The sequence below is a fragment of the Plectropomus leopardus genome, chromosome 15, assembly GCF_026936395.1.
Source record: "Plectropomus leopardus strain MGB_pleo_1.0 chromosome 15, ASM2693639v1, whole genome shotgun sequence".
In the NCBI taxonomy this organism is placed as follows: domain Eukaryota; kingdom Metazoa; phylum Chordata; class Actinopteri; order Perciformes; family Serranidae; genus Plectropomus; species Plectropomus leopardus.
Genome location: NC_142190.1, coordinates 21,896,240 through 21,920,749, shown reverse-complemented (window position 1 = coordinate 21,920,749; position 24,510 = coordinate 21,896,240). Strand labels below are relative to the sequence as shown.

The following is a 24,510-nucleotide window of genomic DNA, read 5'->3' as shown; positions in this document are numbered from 1 at the left end:
TCATCTATTGTAGACAGTGTTGTTTGTTAACTTTAGGTTATCTGACTGCACTCCCTTTCAGAAATTTGATTACTGCCCTTTAAAATCTCCAGGAAAATGGACCATTTTAATATCAAATACATCTATTGTAATAGAAAGTACAATATTTCCCACTGACATATAATAGTCTAATAGAATTACCCAAGTAAAACTACCTCAAATTGTAACTAACAAGTTGGATTTCCTGAGTTTATATTGAACGTGGTCAGCCATACTAGAATATAACTGTCCATGCTAATTTGAATGTGCCATCCCTCATGTTTGATTGGCTCATCTTCGGAAAGCGTTGTAAACTATACTATTCTAGAATCTCTATTTTATGCTAATTTGAATGTGCCATCCCCCGTGTTTGATTGGCTGACTACACCTGGAGAAGCCAATGAAACACGGGGAATAGCGCATTTTAATTAGCATAAAGATAAATTTATAAATTAGTATAACTGACTACACCTTCCGAGGATGAACCAATAAAACACGGGGGATGGCACATTTCAATTAGCATAAAGATAGAGTTATAAATTAGTATAACTGACTTCACCTTCCAAAGATGAGCCAATCAAACACGGGGGATGGCACATTCAAATTAGCATAATAAGACATTTATTTTCTAGTATGGCTGGCCATGGTCGGTACAAACTCAGGTAATCTAGTTTGTTGGTGACAATTTAAGGTAGTTTTACTTGGGTAATTCAATTGGACTACTTTATGTCAATGGAAAATATTGTACTGTCTACTACAATAGATGTATTTGACATTAATATAGTTACTTTTCATGGAGATTTAACTGGTCAGTAATCAAATTTCTGAAAGGGAGTGCAGTCAGATAATCTTAAATTAACAAACAACACTGTAACTAACATGACGTTTCATGGCTTATATCTATGGTTAGCTAGCAAGAAATCAGTTGTTCATTTAATTTTTCCACCTTTGTCATTGTAATGCTGCTCCACACTGTGATTAATAAACTCTTTCTCCACTTCTTTAAGAAAATAATCTAACTCTGCAGAGTCACACCTCTGAACAGGAATGATGCAGACAGATCATAAACTGTATGTAAAGACACAGATATTATATGCAGTCTATGAAAAGGATAAACTGAAAAAAAAAATGCCAGAAAGTACACGCTGCTGTGATTGGTTTATTCCACTACGAGCATTTGATGACGTACGGCGGAGATCCCGCCCCCCTCCCTCCGGACGATCCATTCTAGCATCGATCGGCTTGAGCTGGCGGGTTTTGACGTCAGAGAACAGCTGTGCTGATGGAAAACACAATGGCCGCCGCGTTTACAGCTACTGTCGGCCTTGTTGTGGACCTGCTTCAAGTGCCTTTGTTCAAGGGTTTGCAGACAAGAAAGAAATAATTACAAGAGGAAGACCTACACCTAAACTAGAGGGGCTTTCAAAGCGGCACTTCACCCAAAGCACCTATGTCTGCTGAGAGCGGCTAACAGCTAGCACGAACAAGTTGTTTTGCAGTGTGGTGGATAGTCTGAACAGCTTCATCAAGGCAGCCAGGGTTTTTGGGACAGCAAGAATTATCTTTCAGGAGACAGAATGAGGGGAGAAGAGTGCCCGAGTCGATGTGATTACTTGGATCTACTGATTTTTGCTATCAGACTATGATGCTGACTTCACACCACCTTGCCACCGATAGTTTTTAACGGGACATCAGGAAAAATATAGTTTAGATGTTCAGTTCAGTGTGGCCAGAATTGCAGACGTTTGCTACAGCATCGAAGGTGAGCGGGGAAAATTTGATGGCCTCTTTGACAAGAGGGTGGAGGCCGTGAGACAGCCCTTAGCAGCCAGAGGGAGACCTGACCCTGGCACACACTACAGAGAGCTGCACACAGCTGTGATCGACAGCATCTTTGCACAAATTAAGAATCGTTTTGAAGATCACAAGGGGCTGCTGTTCGTTGCACTGCTGGATTAACAATTGTTCCCACAATTTAAGCAGACATTTCCCGAATGTAAACTCATGAGCCTGAATGAAAGCTAGATTGACCTTCGCGGACTCAGAGCTGAACTCAAAGTGATGGATATCTACTGACATTTCTGAGGAGCACGGGGCTTGCAGAAAGTAAGTCACAACTTTCAGAGCCTTCAGCTCTCAAATGCATCAAAACAAACACAAGGAATACAACTGGACAAACACAACTCTACAGAGACAGAGCTGCTCATTCATCTAAAGCAGGAGGCAAGTGAACGTCTCATCTGAAAGGATCGAAGGATGGATTTTTTTTTTTACAACTAATGGGTGAGTACTACTTTTCTTCCCCTCAGATAAAGTTATTGTATTGTTGTGGTTTATACAACATTGTACATTGTTAAGGTTGTATCTGATAAGTAGTGTTGGGTGTAACTTACACATTTGATTTTTCTTGTTGAACCGAGGTCCGTGCAGTGATAATATTATGGTAATATTTATTGTGTGGAAACTTGTTTTTCTCTCATGCGGTGTTGGTTGTGCAATCTGGTTGCTGAGAAACATGCAGGAAGATCTGATGGTGATGCTGCATTCACTGTCAGTGGTGTCGTGTGTGTTGTGGTTGATAAAGATCAGTTTTTGTGTTGGTGTTGATGCAGTAGTGAAAAAAAAGGGGGGGGGTGGACATGCAGTTGACTGAGACTCCATCTGCAACTTCGCCGCCAGATGTCACTAAATCCGACACCCTGCAAAAGCATTTAGTGAGCCCAAGAAAGGAGCTGTATACGACATTCACAGCATAAATGTAACATGAAACGACTATTTGCTATTTGACAAAAGCATAAACTAATTCAACAGACCTCATATAGATCCTATTTGGGATTCAAGACGACTCAAGGCGACAAAAGGAGTATGAGAATAAGATTTCAACAGTCAGTTTCAGTATTTTACATTTAATTCAGTATGAAAATGTGCAACTCATCAACATTACCTGATATAATATCAATAATGACACACTGTATTTTATAGTTTTAACAACATATGATAGTTTCATGGCAAACTTTGTCAAAGAAAGGTAAACCGATTACTCATTAAATCAAAATCACATTGGTTAGCAGGCTTGAACACTCCCACTTTGACTATAAACCACACAGGTGTCTGAAGAAATATCAACTGTACAACAATTGCATCCTGAGAGTTTGTTTTACTACGAATCACAGAAATTTACCCCCAGCCAACCCAATTCATGTTTTTTTCAACAGTGACTTCAGCAAACTGAGGTTTCACTTCCGCATGAAATGACTTAATACATCCATGGGCAGTGGGAAGATGATGGTGGAGTTCTTCTCCGCTGCGATGGTGTTGAGAGTCTGCAGGTAGCGAAGCTGCAAGGCCGATGGAGACTCTGCGATCACGAGAGACGCCTCCTTCAGGGCGCGAGATGCGTTCATCTCACCCTCTGCTGCAATCACCTAAATCAGGAAGGAGAGATTGTGTTTTACAGTAAATGAATGTATAACACTGTATGTACGTGCTGCACGTGTCGTGCCGTATGTCCTGACCTTGGCTCTGGCCTCTCGCGCAGCCTCTGCTTCGGCAGCCATGGCTCTCTGTAGCTGATGTGGCAGCTTTACATCTTTAATCTCCACACGCTCCACTTTGATTCCCCAGTTGTCCGTGGCTTCATCCAGGCTCGTCTGGAAAAGACAGAGGAAGCATTTACACCTGTGGCTTATAATGTAATTGCTTCATTAATTATTCCACCCACAATCCACACATGGAAGCTGTCCATTAGAGACAAAAAATCAGGGAAAACAAGCCAGATGTCTTTCACAATTTTTGAAGCAGCCTTCAACAAATAAGCCTCTCCTTTGTTCAGGACAGATTTGATATCTGGGGCCAGAGATGCCCGTCTAAGAGTTTCCTGTACCTGCATGCTGTGAGCGATGCCCTCACGGTCAGACAAGAGCTCAGCCAGGTTTTTAGTCCCGAGGACATTTCTGAGGGTGGTTTGAGCCAGCAGGCGGGTGGAGAAGTCTGCATTAGACACATTGGCCACAGAGGCGATGGGGTCACTGACCCGGAAGTACACCACTCCGTCCACACAAACTGTAACTGAGTCCTTGGTCAGGATCTAGAGTAGAAATACATGGCAGTTTGTGAATGTGTTCACAGATTTTAACTGAAGTCATGTGTGTTGTTCTCAGTGCCGGCCCTACTTCTTGTGGCGGGATGTCAAATGAAACTGTTCTCAGGTCCACTTTCACAAAGGAATCAGTGCACGGCAAAATAAAGAAAATTCCTGTGGATAAGCAGGAAAAAGCATCAAGGTTAGATATGAAAGCATCGCATCGCTAACTTGCATCAATCTGGAATTATTCCCGGTTTTGATATATCAAATGATGGTATAGAAATTGTTAGCGTTTCCACCTGGTCCTTTAGCTTTCCTGTCTGTAATGCGACCCAGTCTGAAGATGACAGCGCGCTCATACTCCTGAACAATCTGCAAAAGTGATAGGAAGACCACAGCACGAGCTTAGTTGACGTTCAGATTTGCAGTAAAGGAAATGGCGGTTTCTGCTCTTCAGCCCACTGTCGTCATTTATCGAGAGAACTCACCTTCAGAGAAAACCAGATGGTGATGGGGAAGAGGCAAACTGTGAAGATGCCACTGAGTATGACTATGATCCAACCTACGCACCCCAAAGACCCTGTCTGTTCAGCTAGAGAGAGAGAGAGCAGTGTGGGTTTGAGTGTGTCGACATGCTGTGAAAACCTTAAAACTAACATGAAATAGCCTAATAATTGAGTAAGAACAGGTTTGCATTAAGAAGAAACAAGCATTATGAGGAGAAATAATGGGCATCTGCCACAAGATGTCAAAAGGTTACTGATCAGAAACTGGTTTAAAATCTCTTCGGATCCCTGTGGAAATAGAGATAGTGTCTTTTTGCCCTCTCTAACTACAAGACAGGAGATTTGGACTCGGTGGGCCCAAGCCTAAAGGTTCAAATGTATGTTATTTAAAAAGCGTGCCATGAGACAATTAATTTGCCTTCATTTCCTGAAACAACTTACATTAAGCCGTTCATTCCCAGCAAGTGGAAACTTAATTCTCCAGATCCACTTCTTTTTTTTTTTTTAACCAATCTGACAAAATAATGAAGTTGCAGGAGAGAACCATAAAGGACTAACGTTACATTACTGAGCGGCAGTTGGAAAAGATAGACTAAACATCATTTTACGTACAAGTTGAAAATTGCCGATGAGAAACGCAACAACCTCCAGCCTGGTTCAACATTTGAAGTTGCACAAAGGACTCAAACTCAAAGTTTAGGACCTGCGACTTGACTCGGAACTTGTCTGTCTAGATTTGGGACTTGAGTGCGACAGCTTGAGAAAACAATGATTTGACCCCACCTCTGCTGTGAATATTATGCTTGAAATCATACTAGAACATGAGTTTTAACTGCTGTTAATAGAGTTTGCTTCAGAAAATGTTTACCTATGCAACTTGATCTCTGGAATAACTGTTTTGGTAATTGTTGAGTTATTAAGTGAGGGAAAGGTGCGCGTGTTGTCGTACCGTGCCGTACTTTCCAGCACGAGTTGCTATTCCTTATTTCCTATCTGGGTGTGTTTTTGCAACAAAGCCATTTTACACTGAATCTGTTGTGGTCACACTGTTAAATTTATGTTTATAGACGTTATATTTGAATTTGCAAGAAGCTTCAGCTTCATGGCCCTTGTACCGCTTTAATTCCTTTATACTTGCGTCATTTATAGGAATATTGTTCTGTTTTTTCCAGGTCAAGCCACAGGAAATGCAGTTTCCTGTGGTTCACCCGAAGGGAATTGAAGTTTCACTTGTTCACATCCTGTGTTACATGATCTGTCGTACTGACTGGAAAAGCCATTCACAGTTTAAGTGAATTGCCACATTATAGTCAGAGTTGACATCATGCCAATCTTTATTATATTCATATATATTTTTTTTAGCTAAAGAGGTTAAAAAAGGCATCAAAACGTGTTTGTTTGGATGGATGGAATTCTAATTGAAACTGTACACAAGTGATCTCTTTACAATCTGTGTGCACAGTTCATGTAGTGTTTATTTTGCGCTGTATCCCCAACAAACACCTGCATGGACGTTGATGCATGCAAGTGGTGTGTTTTCAGCTGTCTTTGTCATATGATCCCGTCTGACAGGTTGGTGATAACAAAGACTAGGAAAACGGTTACGCTGCAAAATGATGTGATATGAAAACTGCCTCAAATTAACAAGCAAATTAAGAGACATTTACAGACAGTTCAAACCCAACGGTGTCACAGTGCAGCTTGTTCACCAGAAGTGAAGCATGGAGACACACACAAACACTTAGTCACATGCTTTTGGGACTGTTATCTCAGTGACATGTGATTTCTGTCTCCATGGCGATGGAGTTCTACTTTGCCCTGGCCCTCTAGCTGCTTTCTACCTGCACAGGTGAACCGCATTTATGTATACACTCCTGCTCTTATAGCTAACAATAATACAAAGTATGTTCAGTGTGAAACTCATATTTAAAGGAAGAGTAAACAACCTCTGTGTTGATTTAAGCCTCAAACCAAGTCTGGTGACGGTAATAATTCACTTTTTCAAAACAACCAGTTATGTAACATTAAAGCTCAGGAGAAAAGAGTAAAAGAAAATAAGATTCATCTTACATATTAAATCATCTTTACTCGCTCCTCTTCTCTTCTGGCTTTCCATTTGGTCCTCCATTTCCATGTGCTGGTTACAACTGAGAGGGGAAGTGTGTTGAGAGAGAGTTTGTAGAAGTGTATTTGATCAGGAAGGAGCCACCCATCCTTTTAAAGCTGTAATGCAGCAATAGAGTGCAGCTCACAATAGGTGTGGCTCCGGCTGAGTTGATCATCAACAAACTGCATTTATCATCATCATGATGCGTAACTGGATAATCTCAGTGTTTGTAAAATATCGTATAGTGAATGAGCCATAGAACAAAAACATCTATTTTTAATTTAAAAGTACTAGTAATAGATACATTCATATTGGATAGTAAAAGCATGTTATTTTTGCCCTTACATGCCCTATTTATTGATGGCATTTTCTCAAGAGGAAATTATGAAAACAATGCAGTGCTTTCTCTAGTTTCCATGGGGAACCTTTTAAAAGCCAACATTTGACTCTCTTTTTATGCAGAGAACCTAAAAAGAAAAAACCAGACAGGATAATCATTCGTTATAGTACATGCATGGGGACATGTATAGTACATAAATGACACTAGCTTCCTTTAGACTAAATAGCAAGGTAAAGGACTCAGCAGTGAATATACTCGTCAAATGAATTTCTGAAATTTTCGAAATTTAATTGCTGTGTTTGTATTATACTTCTGTTGCAGATGAATAAGATAAATTCTTACATATAGTCGAACTATATAAAATCCTTTCAAATATGCCTTGGAATTAAATTAATCCTATTTTAAGATTTAAAAAATTAAGAAATATTTTTATTTATATTTTTTATATAAGAAAAATAGTTAATTTAATATAATTGGTTAAGGATAGTAATCAAAGTATGGCTAAGGTGGGGAAAAAATGCTCTCATGGAAATTGTAAATTGCTCCTGTCACTGGGTGTTAGAGTCGCTCATGACTAACTGACACATGACCGAGGCTGTGTCGGAGTGTTGAGCAATATTAGATTCTCATGATAAATGTGTAGAGAGCCCTAAGTGGACTGTAAATTGGTTGTAAAACGTACAATACTAGGTTGGATAAAATAACAAACAACAAAATAATAATTTCATATCAATGAAGGTATAGGTTTGCCACCACTAGCAGTACATATCAATCATGTAACATTAATTAATAACAAGTATTCTAATTCACTCTCTTTGACTATGAACCTTGACTCTGCTGACACTGTAAAGTATGTGCATGCAGATATTCCTTTACTACATACGCTTCTTTTTATTAGCCTGGTGCACTTGCAATTTATCAAACATTACAACCTTTTTTTTTAATCTTTTATTAAAAAGTCACATAAATAGGTGCTTGTTACACCTCTTTAAAATGATAGCTGGCTTTTAACTACACAATCTGCATTTAGCCGTCATTAATTATCTACACGTTGTTTTTTCCACCTTCAATACTTCTATTCACGGGGCTTCCTTGATAGCGTCACACAGAATAGAGATACAGCGACAGCTACAGCAACCAGCAGTTTACTGACAAAATAATAAAACAGGTGCGAATACAAAAATAAGAGCAAAACAAATAAAACACAAAGCGACAAAATGTATCAGTTACTCTCAACTGTCTCTGAGTGTACCGAGGCGTACAGTAACTGAGGTAAAATTACACTTTTACTATCTTGCAAAGCATTTTTGAAGAATACAGACATTTTATATCTCAAGTCCATAAATCAATCAATATTATGCTAGTTGTCAGAAACGTCTGCATACAGTATACCTGGTCAAATACTGTATTAATAGCACTAGCATCGTGACATCGGTCAAATTTTATTCACAGTAAACCATAAGCCACAAGTGTGTGTTCACTGAAAATACCATAAGTGACGCTGGCTGATGCAGGTTTTTGTGTACAACATTCCCACCTTTACACATCACAAGGTTCACAAATTATTTAAGGTGTATCCACTTCAAAATATGATTGCGCCATACAGCTCAATAAACAATGAGTCACCTAAAAATTCCATGTCATAATACAATATTCAGCTCAGGACAGTCAATCAGAATCATTCACGTCCTTTCCACTGAGACCTGACATAAAATACTACATCGGGATACCGTCAATTCATTACATGATATCATGTACACGTTTCCATTTCTAGAATTCATTATTCACTAATAAATGTTGATAAACTCGATTAAAAACAGCCAGCTAACATTAAAACCAGTTACGGTCTACTTTCAAAACCTAACAACTTTGACAACTGATATTTACAACTGTTCACTATGAATAATGTAGGAAATGTATCTGTTTTCATGATCGTGTTTCCTGTAGCAGTAAGTCGTTCTGGCTGTAACATACGCATTACTGACACTCTTTCAATCTGTCCTGTGCTCTTCAGAGTTCAAGGCCAAAAAAGAAAACGTGTCAGCTGCTAAAAAGGTAGGGCAGGGTGTACGATAGGGATCAGCGTGTAAGTGTACTCAATGTTTCAAAGTGTAGTGTGTGTTTCACTGCCAACCCAACTGGGGGTGCAAGCCTGGTTGGAGGGGGAAGGGGTTTCCTGGCCCTGCAGGGTAGTTGGTGAAGCTGTTGGACTGAGGAGGAAAGCTCTCCAAAGCAGATGTGGGATGAGCCTGGAGCGAGACAAAGAAAAGCCGTGTTTTTGTAGGAGCGAAGTTTTTATCAAACTGATATTCAAATACTTATACTCTGCCAGAGTATAGTGTGTTAGCGTGTGTGCCTACCTGCAGCAGTGCAGACTGCATGGCTGGGTTGTGGAGGCCGCTGAGGGTAGCAGGGGAGGCAGAGGGAGAGAAGCCTGGTACTCCAGGGAAGGACAGCAAGCCGGGGAACCCGCTGCTTCCTGGAGGCTGGAGTCCACTGCTCAACCTATAACACGTAGAACACACACAGTGTTATTTTACTTGTAATGTTATTCCACATTATTCTTTATCTGCTGTGTTTAAAAAAAAAAATTAAAAAACAGTGATTACAGAGCTAAATTTAATCTAGTGTGATAATATATGATTTGGTAAATATGAATATATGAATAATATATGAAGTGTCACTTCCACCAATGTCAGTATTTTCTTACATACCGATAGATGGAAAACAGGAACATATTTTGACTGTAAGACTCGTAATGACTATTTTTTGCGTTGTACTTCAAAGAAACTATTTAATATTTTAGAAAATATGCATGGCAGAGAGTAAGATTAAAAGACATATTCTCACATTTTTTTTCACATGTAACATCCTGTTAGCTTAGCAGCTAGCCTTAACACTATATCTTATCTGTTTAATCTGTATTTAAAAAAAGAAAAGGAGACCCAAGAGGTTACAGCACTCTACTCCGCCACAAAGCAAATAAGCACATTAATCAAAATGTCTAAAACAAAAAATTTGGAACTATAAATCTGTTTGCATGCAGTGGATATTGTTTCTTATAAATAACAGTGATAGGAAAACTAGTGTAAAGGTGGTGTATGCTTGGATTTAACATTCATCCTAAGTATACATGGGTTTATATTTTTTCTTAACATTCTACAAATTTGGCACTCCCTTTGTATGAACATATTAAGTCAAGCTTGCTCATTTAAAAGCTCTTCAAAGACAGATCCACCTGCTTCTTGAGTGCGTGAACTGTCAACAATATGTGAGGCTTGCATTTGTGCAACACTTGCTCATTGAAAAGATAACATGCGTAATATATGGCAGACAATAACCACCTAGAACTCTGAGACAACACAAACCAAAGTCTACGCCTGACACTTCACAGTAGGACTTTGCACTAAGGTGCAGTGTTTCCACCTATAAACCCCCAAAGTGGAAAATCAATATACATGATTTATGGTGTCATTTATACAGCCATTTTACACTAAGCAGAAATCAATGACAATCCTGACCACTAACTACTCTGATCACTGGAAATGGAGACACAAAATTGGACGACTGTAACGGTTAGCAAAATTGGCATTCAGAGACCTACATTAGAATTCAGTAGCTGCTCTGGAATTTTTATATAAGCTAAATGAAATAATATTTGGAAATCAATAAAAAAATATTAGGTTTATTTGAGATTAATTATTTTTCAGAGCTCACATACCCAGGCTGGAAGTTTGAGCTGAAAGCAGACGCAAAGCCTGGCAAAACTGGCGATGATGATGGAACTCCAGCTGCAGCTGCTGCTGCCACTGCAGCTGCCTGCAGAGGTGCCACGGATGCTACTGAAGACGAAGAGGCCCCTGGCAGTCCCATGAATGAAGACAACACAGGGCTCCCAGCGCCGTGGCCCCCTGAAACCCCCAACCCCGGGAAGGCAGCAGTGCTAGGCCCAGGCGGGAGGCCTGGGAATATAGAGGGGCCAGAGGTGAGGCCCAGACCGAAGGGGGAGGCTGCGGCAGGGGCAGTGTTGGAAGTCAGGCCTGGGTAGATGGAGGTTTGTGGATGGTTTGAAATGTTGGTAGTGGGAGGCATTGCAGGCATGGAAGAAGGCATGGAGGAAGAAGGGAGCGAGGAGGAAAGTGAGGAAAAGGGGGACAGGCCGGGGTAATGAGAGGGTGCCGGGCTGGAGGACAGACCTTGGAGGCCGGTGATGGCAACAGGACTAGAGAGAGAGACTTGAGGAGAACCTGCGGGGTGTGACAGACCCAAGGAGCGAGCTAGGGCAGCCTGCGCAGAACCTGGTACCACAAGCGAGCTAAGAGACGGAGTGCCAGAGCGAGAGGTGCCTTTGAAAGCAGAAGGCACAGGGCTGTTACTGCCACTGTTACTGCCCCCGGTGTGTCTGTTCAGGGCTCCAGCCGCAGCCATGGCGGCCTGAATCTGTGCAGAATGAGCTGGCGAGGGTTTGGGACTGGGGCCTGGGGTGGAACAGTTTGGAATAACTGGAGTGGATGGTGCAGAGGGGGTGTAACTTCTGATCACTGACCCAGAGGGGTTACCTGATTGTGGGTGTATGCCAGGGTGGGTGGGTCCTGACTGGTGGTCTGCGGACTGGGAATAAACCCTCTGCTGAGTTGAGCCCATGGAGTTCGTCTGAGATAAGGGGTCTGGGCCGCTGCGGGAGGTAGCAGGGGTGCCAGGTCGGGAAACGCCATGGAACGGGGAAGGTGAAAAACCCCCGCTGCCGGGGATGGGAGTTCCACAAGGGGTGCCTGAAGGGGTGTGAGCTTTAATGACAGATGAGGGTGTAGGTGTGGCATGGCCAGTGGGGGTCTGTGGACCTGCTTTGATCACAGATGGGGATGGAGCAGGGGAGGGAGAGGGGGCATTTGGGTTGTGAGAGGGCACCATGCCGGGGAAAACTGGTGTGATAGGGGTTGTTGGAGGTGGCTGAGCAGGAGAAGCTTGGGGTTGGACAGGGGTAGAAGGCGTGGACCCATGGGGGATGAGGAGGGGCCCGCTGTTGACTCCAGGTGTGGTGTGCTGTGGATTGCCTGGTTTGGCATAACCTGGAGGGAGAAAAAGATCAGATTTGGTGAAAAAGATCATCTAAACAACAAGTACTATTAAGAAAAAAAAAGATGAAATACATTTTTTTTTCCGATCAATAGTGTTATTGTTCAAAGCAAATTTCATTCCAGGACACAGACAGAATGGGTTAAGACCCAACAAACTATTGTAGAAAAAGCAGTCCACTTACATCTAAAAAAGAATAGACCTAGCAAGGAGGAATAGCCAGAGAGCACATCTGCGTATGACTTAATACATGGAAAATCTTTCTAATAATTTTCACGATTGGAATAAGTCTTCTTCTTACCTTTGGGGAAATGTTTGAATAATTAACTTGGTAACCTCAAATTAACTTTGATTGCACAGTGTGCTTATCTTATCACTGCTTTGTACATCTGTCAATTTATTGCAACATAAGACACCTTTTAGCATATTAGGCTTGGGCGGTATCTACTTTTTAATGCCTTCCTGAGATTATACCGGGTATATGCAATATAACAGTATTTGTGGTTTTAAAAAAAAAAGTGAGCTGCTGGTAATTGTAGCATGTGTATGAATGTATGAGTTTGTCTAGCCTACAGGTGTTGCTGTGTTTAGATACTTATGGCCCACAGAACCATGAATAGATAGGAAATACCTGCTCCTCTTGCTGGAGGACCCAATGATACTTGTTGAGATGCTGTGCTGAATAAAATCATGTGGCTAATAAACTATTTTTGTAGTTGTAAGAAGTCATCTCAACATCATGTTACATGAGGTAATATTCCTTAACAGGAGAAAGGGCTTTTTTAAAAAAAATTTCCCAGTCCTGTAATGTTATCCCCACCATTTTCCAGTCACTATCTTTCGCAGCTCAGCTGTCAGTTCCAGCAGTAGACTGACCTCTGGTAGTGCATGTTGTGTACTGTAATACATCGCCTCAATACAGCATCTACATATCAGTTTAATAGAAAGAGTAGAGTTTGTATTCTTGACAGTGTTTATAATACCCCAGTATATCATAATATATTGATACCCCCCAAGCCTAGAGTGTACACACATCTCCCCAAAGGCCCTAAAAGATGTATATCAACTGTGAAAACTTAGTGCATTTAAAAAAACAAAAAAAACAAAAACGTTATCCCAGGCAATGCATGTTAAATGCCAGCACACAGCATGATTCCAGAAAGAAAAAGATTAATGACATTAGTTTGAAGCTGTTCCCAGTCCAGGCAACCAAAGTCCCAATCCTCACAGTTCACCAAAGCATACAACACTGACTGACCAGAAAACAGAAGTACCTGCATGTTGTTCTGCAATACAATACAACAGCCTGTTTTTGACTACTGTTTCAATTGTTTGCATGTTAATGCTGAATTTTCCGTTTAGCCTACTTCTCATACATATTTGGAAGAGAACAAATACCGCATTTCAGTGTATCAGATATAAAAGAAATTCGTTTGCACTGGATGTAATGCATACTAATACAGCGACACCTCCCTCGAACATTATAACATCATTTAAACAGTCATGAATTAAAGGAATCAAATACACAGCTGTTGTATTGAATTGCATTAGATGGGGGCATATTTTTCTGGTCACTCAGTGTACCCCAGAAGTAAGAAGCGCATTCTTCACCTGATAAAAGGCATTGAACTTGATAAGCGCAAATAAGCAGCATGCCAGGTAGTTAGGCAGCAAGCTTAAAGGAGTATCTACTTGCTGTCACACACACACGCGCGCTTCCATTGTATCATACCTGCAACTTTGTGGGTGGAGCTGTAGGGGGGAGGGGGCACGTTGGCTGTTATAACCCCTCCCACAGAAACAAGGCCTGCGTTGTTGTACGCACCTGAGTGGCAATTGCAAATATTAACAGCGTCCACACAGAAAGAATCACACACCCCACTAGCAATGATACCTCAACCAATCCCAGATGGCAGTAAGAAAAGGCCAAGTTGTACCTAAAACCACTCAAAGCAGCATTATTAGTTTCTCAAATGTCTGAGAGCCCTCAAACTTACATGTCTGATTCCTTATCAGTGACCGGTTGTATACAGTGTTTTATTACATGGCAGGAAAGGGGAGAGTAGGGATGGGCGTGTTCGTGGGCCGTTACTTACTTGGAGCGATGGTGGCATGGGGTCTGCACGGTGGTATAGGGTAGGGCACAGGCCGATGAGGGTTGTAGGTTGAGGGAAACTAGGACAAAACATATAAAACACTTAACTATTCAGCTCATACTTTCTAATTCAAGTTGGTATAAAGCAACTAAGACATTGATTACACTGAGGATACCGCTGAGTGAAAATTCTTCAAACTTCAAAATCAAACAGCTGCTTTGTATAGTTATGCAGCACATAGCGGTCATTTTTCTGTCATGTTCCCATATTCCAAGATGATTATTATCAATGAATAGCAGAAGTCAGACATCTTTTATAGCCTCGTCAGTCATCAGAACATGTACATTATACAGAATTAGCTGGAGCACGGAGTGCAAAGTCGATTTCAGTGTTTCACTTCTAAATCAGAAGAGTGTCTGTCAGTGTAGTCTTACTCATTCATTACTCATTTGTCTCTGCATGCGTTTGCTCATGCTCTCCGTTGTTCAGTGACAAGTCCATTTAACATTCTCTCCCTGGTCAATCATTAGTGTGTATACTACACTTTGACATGTGGGTTGACATTTCTATCACATGAAAGCAATGATAGTAATGAGTCATGTGAGGTCTCGTCACTCAGGAGGTTTGTGTTTGGCATCCCAGCCATATTACATCATAAGTAGGTGATTCCCAGGGTGGAGCATACCGGTTTGAAGGGTCCAATGATGCGAGCAGCAATTCCTTTCCCCTCTAGGCTGTTAGAGGGCTCATCTTTCTTGTCACCTTCTTTCTTTACTGGAGGGATTCCCTGTGATCATAAAAGAAACCCATTTTTATATGGTCAAGCTTATTTTGAAGAGACAAAGACATCATTAGACATTTGCAACTTTGTGTCATATACTTAAATTAAAATCTGAAGAAAAAGAAATAAACTCAGTATCATATTCATCTATTACAGCCCAATTTGATTATTTTGTATGGCACTGACAGAGTTTTTCACAGTGAGAAATCACCAATCATCTTCTTTAGTTGTATTCAGCTTTCATGTGTAATCTACACAACACTGTTTATAGCACAACTTTTTACCAGCTTTGTAAATTACAAAAATACCTTTACTATACAGTATCCAAAATGCAATATCAACAATTTATGAAGATATAACTCACAGTCCCTTTTTTAATTTGCGCACATACAGTGCTAAAGGTCTTTGTTCTGTTCTCTAATAAACTGAGACATGACGGTCAAACAGAAAAAAAGTTATACGGACCTACACACCAACATGGAAAACAAAATCTAGATCTTCAGGAGAGCTAAACAGAGAGCTGTGTGCATACTTACAGGGAATGTGCCACTGACCAGGCTGGGTCTACCTTTAGGGTATGGATTTCCTGGTATCATACCACAGGAGGAGATCATGGCAACAGGAGCCTTGCATCCAACCTTACAAACCTAGTGACACAGAAGGTGTTTGTCATATATTGTCATATATTATTAGGGACATCAAGGATAATGCATACTTGCACAAAGCTATTCTAAAAGCTTAATCTTAGATCGCTTTATTATTTTTCAATTGAATCATTTTGTTGACCCGGTACATATCACAAGGCAATATTTATTCTGCTAACAAAAGGAGTCCACACAGTGTACTGATACCAAGACGTATGATTAACAAATAGGGTTTCTCTTTTAACCTACTGAGAACACAAACAACACCGTAATTAAATTTGTAAAGGTAAACGTACTTGCTCCAGTATCCTGCGAGCCCGCTTCTTCTCAGACAAGTGTATGCGAAACAAATCCTCAACAGGACGATAATTTTGAGCATCTGAAATATTCCTGGAAAGGGAATAGAAATGCAGAATTACAACTTGTTTTAACTTTTTTTTCAGTCCATTCAGGGTGCTTCAGTGTATTTAAAAATGTACTCACAAAGCTATTAGTTCCAGGACAATCAGTCTGTCCTTTGAGAAGGTGAAGCAATTCAGGATATTTGCAACTTTGGTTGTGGGGATTGCAACCATTTTCTGAGGGCAACAGAAGAGGAAACATATTTAATTTGAAATGTACAACACACCAATGACAGAGAAAGGTAGCAATTCAACACAACATAATACATTTTACGGCTTCGCTAATGTTAATGTCGTACTTGTTTTTACAAACTTAGATATTTTTTTAGCACAGTAAAAATGAATAAACACATTAATCAATGCAAATCATAAATTGTGGTGCTGATCACTTAAAGCACATTTTACTTACATGCTGCAGAGCTTTAACTGCTTTTATCTGTGGTTCCGCCCATGAGAAATACTTCAGTATCTCCATCACCTGCAAATGTTCAAGAAAGTATTTCAGCTCATAACACTAGAGCTGCAAACCGTTGTTTGACAGTAAAACAGCAATTGCATCTCCACCATTTATCATCAGTATGGAGTAACAAAACATAACACAAGAGTTCCATTGTACATAAAAAATCATTGTTAAACTCTAGTCATATGCAGCACTGGTTATAAGGTAAGTGTAGAGCTAGTAATACTATCAGATTTAAATATGAGGGATAGAGATGTATTTTCGGACTATGTTTTCCTCTAATGTGCGTTTAAGAGCTTTGCGACACACGCGAGTTATGAGGATTTCACAGATGTGTGGGGACTCTGTCTTTCTAGTGTGATCACATGATAGTGGTGCTGTTTGGACACTTACCTGCTCGCTGGAGAAATACCCATGCACCTGCTCTATGGCTTTGATCCGCTGGTCGGTCAGGACGCACTGAAACACAGAAAGAATAATTGTCAAATCCCGGAGTTGAAATGATTTCACATTTTAAATCGAACGCAAAGTTTGGGTGTAAACACTCCTTACCTTTCTTATCTCATCCAAGACTATATCAAATGATTTCTTATCCATTTTTGTTGATTCAAACGTTCGCCTTTATCAATAATCACAGTTATATTAGGCTAACACGCAATTGGTAAATACACTTTTTTCAATACAACAGATAAAGCGATCCAAGATAAAATGTCTTATTACTACGTTACTAATCCAACGTTACTGATTTAATTCATAATGCTGCGAAAGCATAATTAAAAACATTGCATATCCACAGTAAATCATTAGGTCTGTAATATAACTGCATGGTCTTTACAGTCCTTATATATAATACAACTTTCCGCCCATGAACAATGACTTCCAAACAAGAGAAGCTGTGTCTGCAGTGCAAAACCTGTCTGCACCAGATTTGTCCGCAGCTAACAACAAGCTAGCCAGCTACAGCTACCTCAATGCTGTACACTGCTCAACAAAAAGACACTAGGAAATGCGAAAAAAATGTAAATATGTTCACTCAAGTTCAGTTTAAATCCAGTGATAGCGATCATTTCGATCTAGACTAGAAAATGTAAAGATTCATTAAAAATCTCATAATAAAGCGCTAAGAAAGATAGCAGCTTCCTAGCTTCCTCTGACAGCTGGCGCTAGTAACGTCAACACCGGAGAGGACCCCTCTGAGGCAGCCTGTCAGAAAAGACATCGTGTAGCAAACTGTTTTAAAACGACACATTTCAGATAGTTTGGGTAAAATTATCAGAACAAAAAATGTATCTACTGCCAATATGATTATCGATACAATTGATTCCAGCTTGTATTATTGTATGTGTTATTTGAGAGTTTCTCTGCAGGCAGTGTCGGGCCGATCCCAGGCAGCGTACAGGAAGTAAACATAAAATTGGTCTCGTCCGCAATATTTTCTTTTTGTTAAAACAGCAAAAATGGACCGCTTTTGGTGGTCAAATGGGCTCCTAGAAATAAACGAAACTTTAGTTATCCAGCAACGAGGTGTCAGACTGTATGACGGTGATGATAAGGTATAGTTTTATATAAGTTTGTGGCCGGACACAACACAGCAGCTAAAAGTTAACATGCAACGATGTTAATGGTCAAATAAAACAGCAACATTGACGCTGTACATGGGATGCCGATGGAGTTCGGTTACATCATTGTGGTTTTAGGTGATACAATATGAAGAAATAATAACGCACTGGTCTTTCCTGCCTTTGTACCAGGCTAAACTGGATATTGGAGTTGCCTTGTTGAGCACCCATCGGCTGATCTGGAGGGACGTTAAAAATCATGTAAGACAGCAGTGATTGTGTGAGAGTTGGTGCTGTTGTTCGCAAATTTGTATTCTTACATTTTGTTTGCTGACTCAGACGATGACTTGTGTATTTAAATCACCTTCTGCAGGAATGCTGTATAGCTATGCCCCTGTCACAGATCATCTTCTTTGAGGAGCAGGCTGCAGGGATAGGAAAGAGGTGAGGAAATGAACCTTGTGGTTTCTACAGTTACTACAGAAATAAGAAGTAGGGATTCAATATTATGATTAAAAAATGAGCAAACAATATTTTGTGTGGTCATAACAGCGTGGTATGGCAATTTGAGTGTAAAGGGCAAAACAAGCTCTCCAAGATTCAGTCAACATTGCAGGTGATTGGCGAATCACAGAAACAACTCAGCAATATATTTGACAGTGCTGTACGCAGGAAGGCCAAACATATAATTGCAGATGCCTTACATCCATTACACTCAGAGTTTGAGCTGCTCCCGTCTGGTCGTTAATTTAGGGTCCCAAAAAACAGTTGTAATATTTATAAGAAGTCCTTCATTTCATATGCCTTTCAGACAGTAAACACAGAATAATTGTACCTGAAAAAAATATTTTTTGTAAGATGTGCTATCATTTATTATTTATTAATATTTATATAAGATATTGCTTTTGCCTGCCTGTTTGGACTATCGTATCTTGTATATTTTACCTTTATGCGTTTTTAATGTTGTACTGTTTTATGTGCTTGTATATATCTTTGCTGTGTCTGAGCGAAGCCAAAGACAAATTTCTACTGAGGTGGACAATACAGTTTCTCTATCTCTATACCAAAATGTGTTATTTGATCAAACAAACAAACACACGAATAAGAAAAACTCTTAAATAAAGGTCCTATTTATACCCTTTTTGAGCAACATACTGCATCTTGTTGTGTTCATTAGTGGATGAAGTTTTCTCAGTTGCCATCATGTGAATTAAATATGGAACTTTGATCAAAGGATCACTGGTAGTTGTATTTAGGGAAAAATATCACAGCCCCATGCAATTGAAAGCTCAAAAAAATAAAGAAACTAAATAAATTGGCAGGTGAACCGTGAGTTTGGAGGTTTTACCATTATTTGTAAAAACGGGGGACGCAGTGGTGCTACCCTATTGCACTATTGACAGCAACAATAATTTCAATATACAAGATGCAAATGGTAAATTAACTATTTGACTCTCTCATCCTCTAGTGCAAAAATAGTTATCCACCTGCACCCAGCACTTGCTAACAAGGAGCCAGGTCCTTACCAACACAGCAAGTACTCATTCATCAAGCTGTCCTTCAAAGAACACGGGCAGATTGAGGTAGTCCCACTTATAAAAGAGCTCTCTCATTTATTTATTTTTTTGTACTTACTGTTTATTCCATAATGAAAACCTCCATAATGAGACTGTTTGATTGTCCATTATCTGGAAGTGACATGGTGTCATTTTACTGGCAGTTTTACAGGAGGCTGACAGAGGAAATGACTCAGAAGAGATGGGAGAATACACCAGTTTCACAACCCATCTCCACAGGGACCGGCTCACAGGTTAGAGACACAGTGGATGTTCCTTCTCATCCGACTAGAATCTCTTCCTGTCCACTGTCTTATATTGCTGGATTTGGTATGCCAGAGCATTATGCAATTTGTTTCCACACCACTGGACATTAACTGTATCAGCCAAACTGTTTTATAGATGATGTACATGGGAGTGACACATTTCAAAAATGTTCCACAGGATGGCAGTGTTGTCTCTGTATTTTGGGGTTTTGCAGTAAAAATAGTCTTATTCTTCTGTCTTTGACTTTTCGCTGATACATAATAGTGACACACATTGCTCAGTTAGTAGAAATTGGCTTTAACATCAATTTCTGTAACTAACACCAAAAGTAAAACTAAGCTTCTGTGTAGCCTGTTTGACTCCATCATTATTTATTGATAGACACTATGAACTCACTGCCACCAAAAATGATTTATGTACTGTAACAGCAGTCAACCACAGTTTGTTCCCTCCTCACTGTTTGTCTTTCCTTGTCCTTCAAGGCTGCCTTTAAACTGCCTGTCAGTTTCACTACGTGTGTTATTCTTTCCTTTGTGGTCATATAGGCAGGAAGGACACGTGCTGTGGGGATTGTTGGCATTGAGAGGAAGATAGAGGAGAAGAGGAAAGAAACAGACAAAAACATTTCTGAGGTACTGAAAAGAAAAATATTCTAATAATATGAAAGCTGAAGTATTCAGACATATCTATAAAAATGACCTTGAACACACTGAGCATAAGTGATTTAATTAAAGAAGTTTCTGTGAATGTATTGAACATTTTTTTTTGTCTGCCAAAAACACCACTGGAATTTATTGTGACTGACATGAATTCAAGCTGACCACAATCGTTAGGCAACCACAAAGTTGTGTGTTAAAACAACCACTGGTGCACATACTGTATGTATGTCTTGAATGTCAATTAAATTAAATTAAATTCACATATATTTAGCTTAATGAAAGGTATGACATAAAAAGTGGGGTGAAGGACAATGTTCAGTTTTATCATCAGCCAGAGGAGGGATGGGTCTGCTGTGGAATGATATTTAAATGACATCTGTAGCCATGAAGTTTTGTGGTTATTTAATTGTGAACATTTTTGAGCACTATTACCCATTTAGTCTCTTTTTTTCAGGCCTTTGAGGACCTCAGTAAACTGATGGTAAAGGTAAGACATGTTTTCCCTTTGTATGTTGACATTTTCCTGTGGTTTTTGATTCACAGATTTCTAGACCTTTTTGAAGCCCTTTTTATATTATTTTTAACAGTAATACTGTGTAATTGTTAACATAAACCTGGATATCTAACCTGTGTTAAAGGAATACTTCACTCATAAAATGACCATTGGTATATGAGCTACTCATCCTCTGTTACACTAAATTTGTGAAGAAAACTGTTATTTTTTCTCGCATGCCTCCATAGTGAACAAAGAATCCAAAAACTTAGATAGTTCTTGATGATTTGAATTGGAGGGGGCTACGTTTAACAAAAAAATGATCAAACATTTGTTCACATACTCCTGCGCAAGTGCTACTTGTTCATCCGTGAGACTGTGACATTTAAGAGTTTTAAGTGTTTAATATTGTGGTTTAGCAAAAATGCACGTACTAAGCATAATAAATGCGGACCCCCTTTTACTCCAATTCATCAAGAATTTTTTCAGTTTTCACTGTGGAGGCATGCAAAAAAACTTTGTTTTTTGTCTTGAATTCAGTGTAAGGTGAATAACTGATATACAAGTGATCATTTTGTGGTTGAGGTATCCCTTTAAGATAATACACTGCTATGTTGTGCAATTAACTGAATGATTTTGCAATTAACTGAATACTTGTCTTACAAACTAAAAGGCCAAAGAGATGGTGGAGCTATCCAGATCTATAGCCAATAAGATCAAAGACAAGCAGGGAGACATTACAGAAGATGAGGTGAGAGTGTGAACAGCATAATCACACACAGAAACAGAGACTATCGCTGTAGTTTCAAATTAATGTACATGCAGCAATCTTTACCTTTTAATCATAAAATTCTTTAAGTGATATTCTCATCTATACACACAACTGATGGTGTTATTAGAAAATGCTGCTACACCATGCATGTTTACAATTAATTGCCCACAAGTTGGTTTTCAAATAGTTTGCTTTTTATTAACAAATATTTTCTGCTTTACAGACAATACGGTTTAAGTCCTACCTATTGAGCATGGGTATTGCTAACCCCGTTACCAGGGAAACATATGGATCAGGTACACATTACCATATGCAGCTGGCTAAGCAGCTAGGAGATATGCTACAGGCGCCTCTAGAGGTAGGTGTCAATTTTGCATGTGTCATGTATTTACATCAACGCAGGCATAGATCAGGCACTCGTTTAAATACTTTCTCTTCTTTCTTGTCCGTTTCTGGCTCTTTTTCTCTTCATTTTTCTCAGGAGCGTGGAGGTATGATGGCTCTCACTGAGGTGTACTGTCTCGTCAACCGCGCTAGAGGGATGGAGGTAATGTTCACACAAATGCGCACACAAAACAGTTTATCATACTTGAGTGGGCATGTAACTACTTTGCAGTCAATACATTCACACAACACACAAATATCTTCGGTGTAAGATACTGAGGTTACTTTTCCTTCTCTTTGCACAGCTTTTATCTCCAGAAGATTTGGTAAACGCCTGCAAGATGTTTGAGTCATTGAAGCTCCCGTTGAGGTGAGTGTTGTTTGTCTTTGTATTGTTTAACTTTTCCGTGCACACTTTCATACAGTCATTTAGACCAGGCTGTGTGTTTATTGAAGGAATAAAGGGCAGAGTCGTTGCTTGCTTTACAGAGTCCAGGCTCTTCCTGCCTGGCTTCCTGTTGTTGGAAGTATTGTCCAGACCTCCGCAACTGTCATTTCCTGTCACTTCCCAGAGTTTAAAAAAAATACTGGCCTGTTTCCTCACCATGCTGGTCGTAGTACCCGAAAACTGATAGATGTTCTTTAGCTAGCTCCCGATTTTAGCTTACTAAAGATCATTCAGCACAAATCTGTCCATATCTCTCACACACTGTTTCATTCATCCATCTTGCCCTCTTTGTAGGCTGCGTGTGTTTGACAGCGGTGTGATGGTGGTCCAGCTGCAGTCTCACAGCGAAGAGGAAATGATAGCGTCAGCACTGGACAGCGTAAGCTTTCCCTGTTACAAACATTATACTGACATTGACATCAATGATCAAACAGCATTGATATATCTATTTTTTTAAAAATCAAGATATGTCACGTTTTTATCTTAATCTCTGTCTCATTTCATCATCTTCCTCTAATGCAGGTCTCAGACAAAGGCTCTCTGACAGCAGAGGAGTTTGCAAAGCTATTGGGTCTCTCTGTTCTTCTGTCCAAAGAGCGGTATGTTCAATCATAGATACACAATGGTTTTACAACAATGAGAACAGTTACATGTTTTCTTCTTTTTTTTAATTTCTCTGCATCATCTTCTCTTTTCTCTCCTCATCTTCAGTTTGTTGCTGGCGGAGAAGATGGGCCACCTGTGTAGAGATGACTCTGTTGAGGGTTTGAGATTCTACCCGAACCTCTTTTGACCTGTTTCCAGTCGTTATTGTTGAGATAGAAAACATGACTTCAACTGGGCTGCACTGTCTCTACTGACAGACTGATCCTTTGCATATAGAGGTGATGCATACTGATGTGCAGCAGCAGAGTGCCTGCTGTGTCAAATTTGGTCCAGTCTATTTTCTAACTGTTGGAGAGCTAGATTCTGTCTTTTAAATTTATCAGTTGGATACTTTTCCAGGAAATGTTAAAGATTCTGCAAATACTGTACATGCAGCAAAGTGTTCCAGGTTTTGCTCTGCTTGGTGGAGCGATTGTCATGTGTGTTTAGTAATAAACAAGTTTAGGAAAATGGACTTTTTAATGGACTATACAGAGTACATTTTTTTCCACATGCTTGTGTCGCAGATCTTATACCGTTTTACAAGAAATTAAGAAATTAATCTTGTCAAGCTGTGTTAACTTCTGCAGTGGGAGAGAACATGCCCAGATGTCCTGGTAACAGTTAATTTACATCTTCAGTCTTCATCATCAAATCTTGATTCTTTCCTCCTCTCCAGTCAAACCGTCTTTGACTTTAATAGCCTTTGTCTGGAACACATTCAAGAAAAGACAGATAAAATGAATGAGTGATCTGCTGTCAGTTTGGTTAAAGCTAATAAAAATATTAGGCATATTGCCAAATGTCATTTTTCAGGCAAGTAATCCCTTCACTCCAGACGTTATGTTGTAGAAATTCCAGTTATGACTGTTTTGAAGCCAAACTGAAAGGTAAGCACCCCATTAATTGGCACAGTGAAGCTTTTAAAAACAAGTGCATGTATCTGCTCACAGTATATCATATAACTGCAGAGGTGGTAATAAATATGTGGAGCATATTGTAATAAATACCACCTGGTCTAAGTAGCTTCATGTTTAAACGTTATACTTTTTGCTGGGAGCGTAACTGTTCTTTTATTTTTAATCTCTGTGTCCCTTTAGGGCTTTTTACACACACAATTGAACAGTCCTTTGTTCCCAATGTGAAGTGAGCTGAGCAGTAAGGTTGTTTCATCTCCGTAGAAGCTTGCTGTTTTCTGCTGTCTCTTTCTGGAG

At 39.8% G+C, this 24,510-nt stretch overlaps 3 protein-coding genes across 5 annotated transcripts; 1 reads left to right on the top strand and 2 right to left on the bottom strand.

Moving 5' to 3' along the window:
* The first annotated feature begins 1,551 nt into the window (after positions 1-1,551).
* vps36 (vacuolar protein sorting 36 homolog) lies at positions 1,552-23,771 on the top strand. 2 transcript variants are annotated; one of them, XM_088088907.1, is made up of 14 exons: positions 1,552-2,301; positions 18,265-18,333; positions 18,446-18,516; positions 19,541-19,655; positions 19,793-19,882; positions 20,441-20,527; positions 21,009-21,041; positions 21,721-21,798; positions 22,043-22,177; positions 22,301-22,366; positions 22,509-22,573; positions 22,946-23,030; positions 23,174-23,250; positions 23,363-23,771. In XM_088088907.1, exons 3-14 carry the CDS (start codon positions 18,461-18,463, stop codon positions 23,442-23,444), a joined length of 969 nt encoding a protein of 322 aa, XP_087945033.1. In that variant the 5' UTR covers positions 1,552-2,301; positions 18,265-18,333; positions 18,446-18,460; the 3' UTR covers positions 23,445-23,771. The 2 variants fall into 2 exon arrangements, with proteins under 2 accessions (XP_087945033.1, XP_042355229.2); XM_042499295.2 differs by lacking the exon at positions 1,552-2,301 and adding an exon at positions 17,879-18,066.
* Positions 2,905-6,836, bottom strand: stoml3b (stomatin (EPB72)-like 3b). Its single transcript, XM_042499190.2, has 7 exons — positions 6,679-6,836; positions 4,591-4,694; positions 4,402-4,474; positions 4,191-4,273; positions 3,902-4,105; positions 3,534-3,668; positions 2,905-3,443 (listed from the first exon to the last, which is right to left on the bottom strand). Exons 1-7 carry the CDS (start codon positions 6,740-6,742, stop codon positions 3,255-3,257), a joined length of 852 nt encoding a protein of 283 aa, XP_042355124.1. The 5' UTR covers positions 6,743-6,836; the 3' UTR covers positions 2,905-3,254.
* proser1 (proline and serine rich 1) lies at positions 8,185-17,679 on the bottom strand. Of its 2 annotated transcripts, XM_042499760.2 has the most exons (12): positions 17,066-17,679; positions 16,907-16,972; positions 16,463-16,531; positions 16,136-16,230; positions 15,949-16,042; positions 15,545-15,655; positions 14,913-15,014; positions 14,228-14,306; positions 13,864-13,956; positions 10,777-12,124; positions 9,416-9,560; positions 8,185-9,304 (listed from the first exon to the last, which is right to left on the bottom strand). In XM_042499760.2, the coding sequence occupies exons 1-12, from the start codon at positions 17,108-17,110 to the stop codon at positions 9,179-9,181; spliced, it is 2,373 nt and encodes a 790-aa protein (XP_042355694.2). In that variant the 5' UTR covers positions 17,111-17,679; the 3' UTR covers positions 8,185-9,178. The 2 variants fall into 2 exon arrangements, with proteins under 2 accessions (XP_042355694.2, XP_042355695.2); XM_042499761.2 differs by lacking the exon at positions 13,864-13,956.
* Positions 23,772-24,510: the final 739 nt, after the last annotated feature.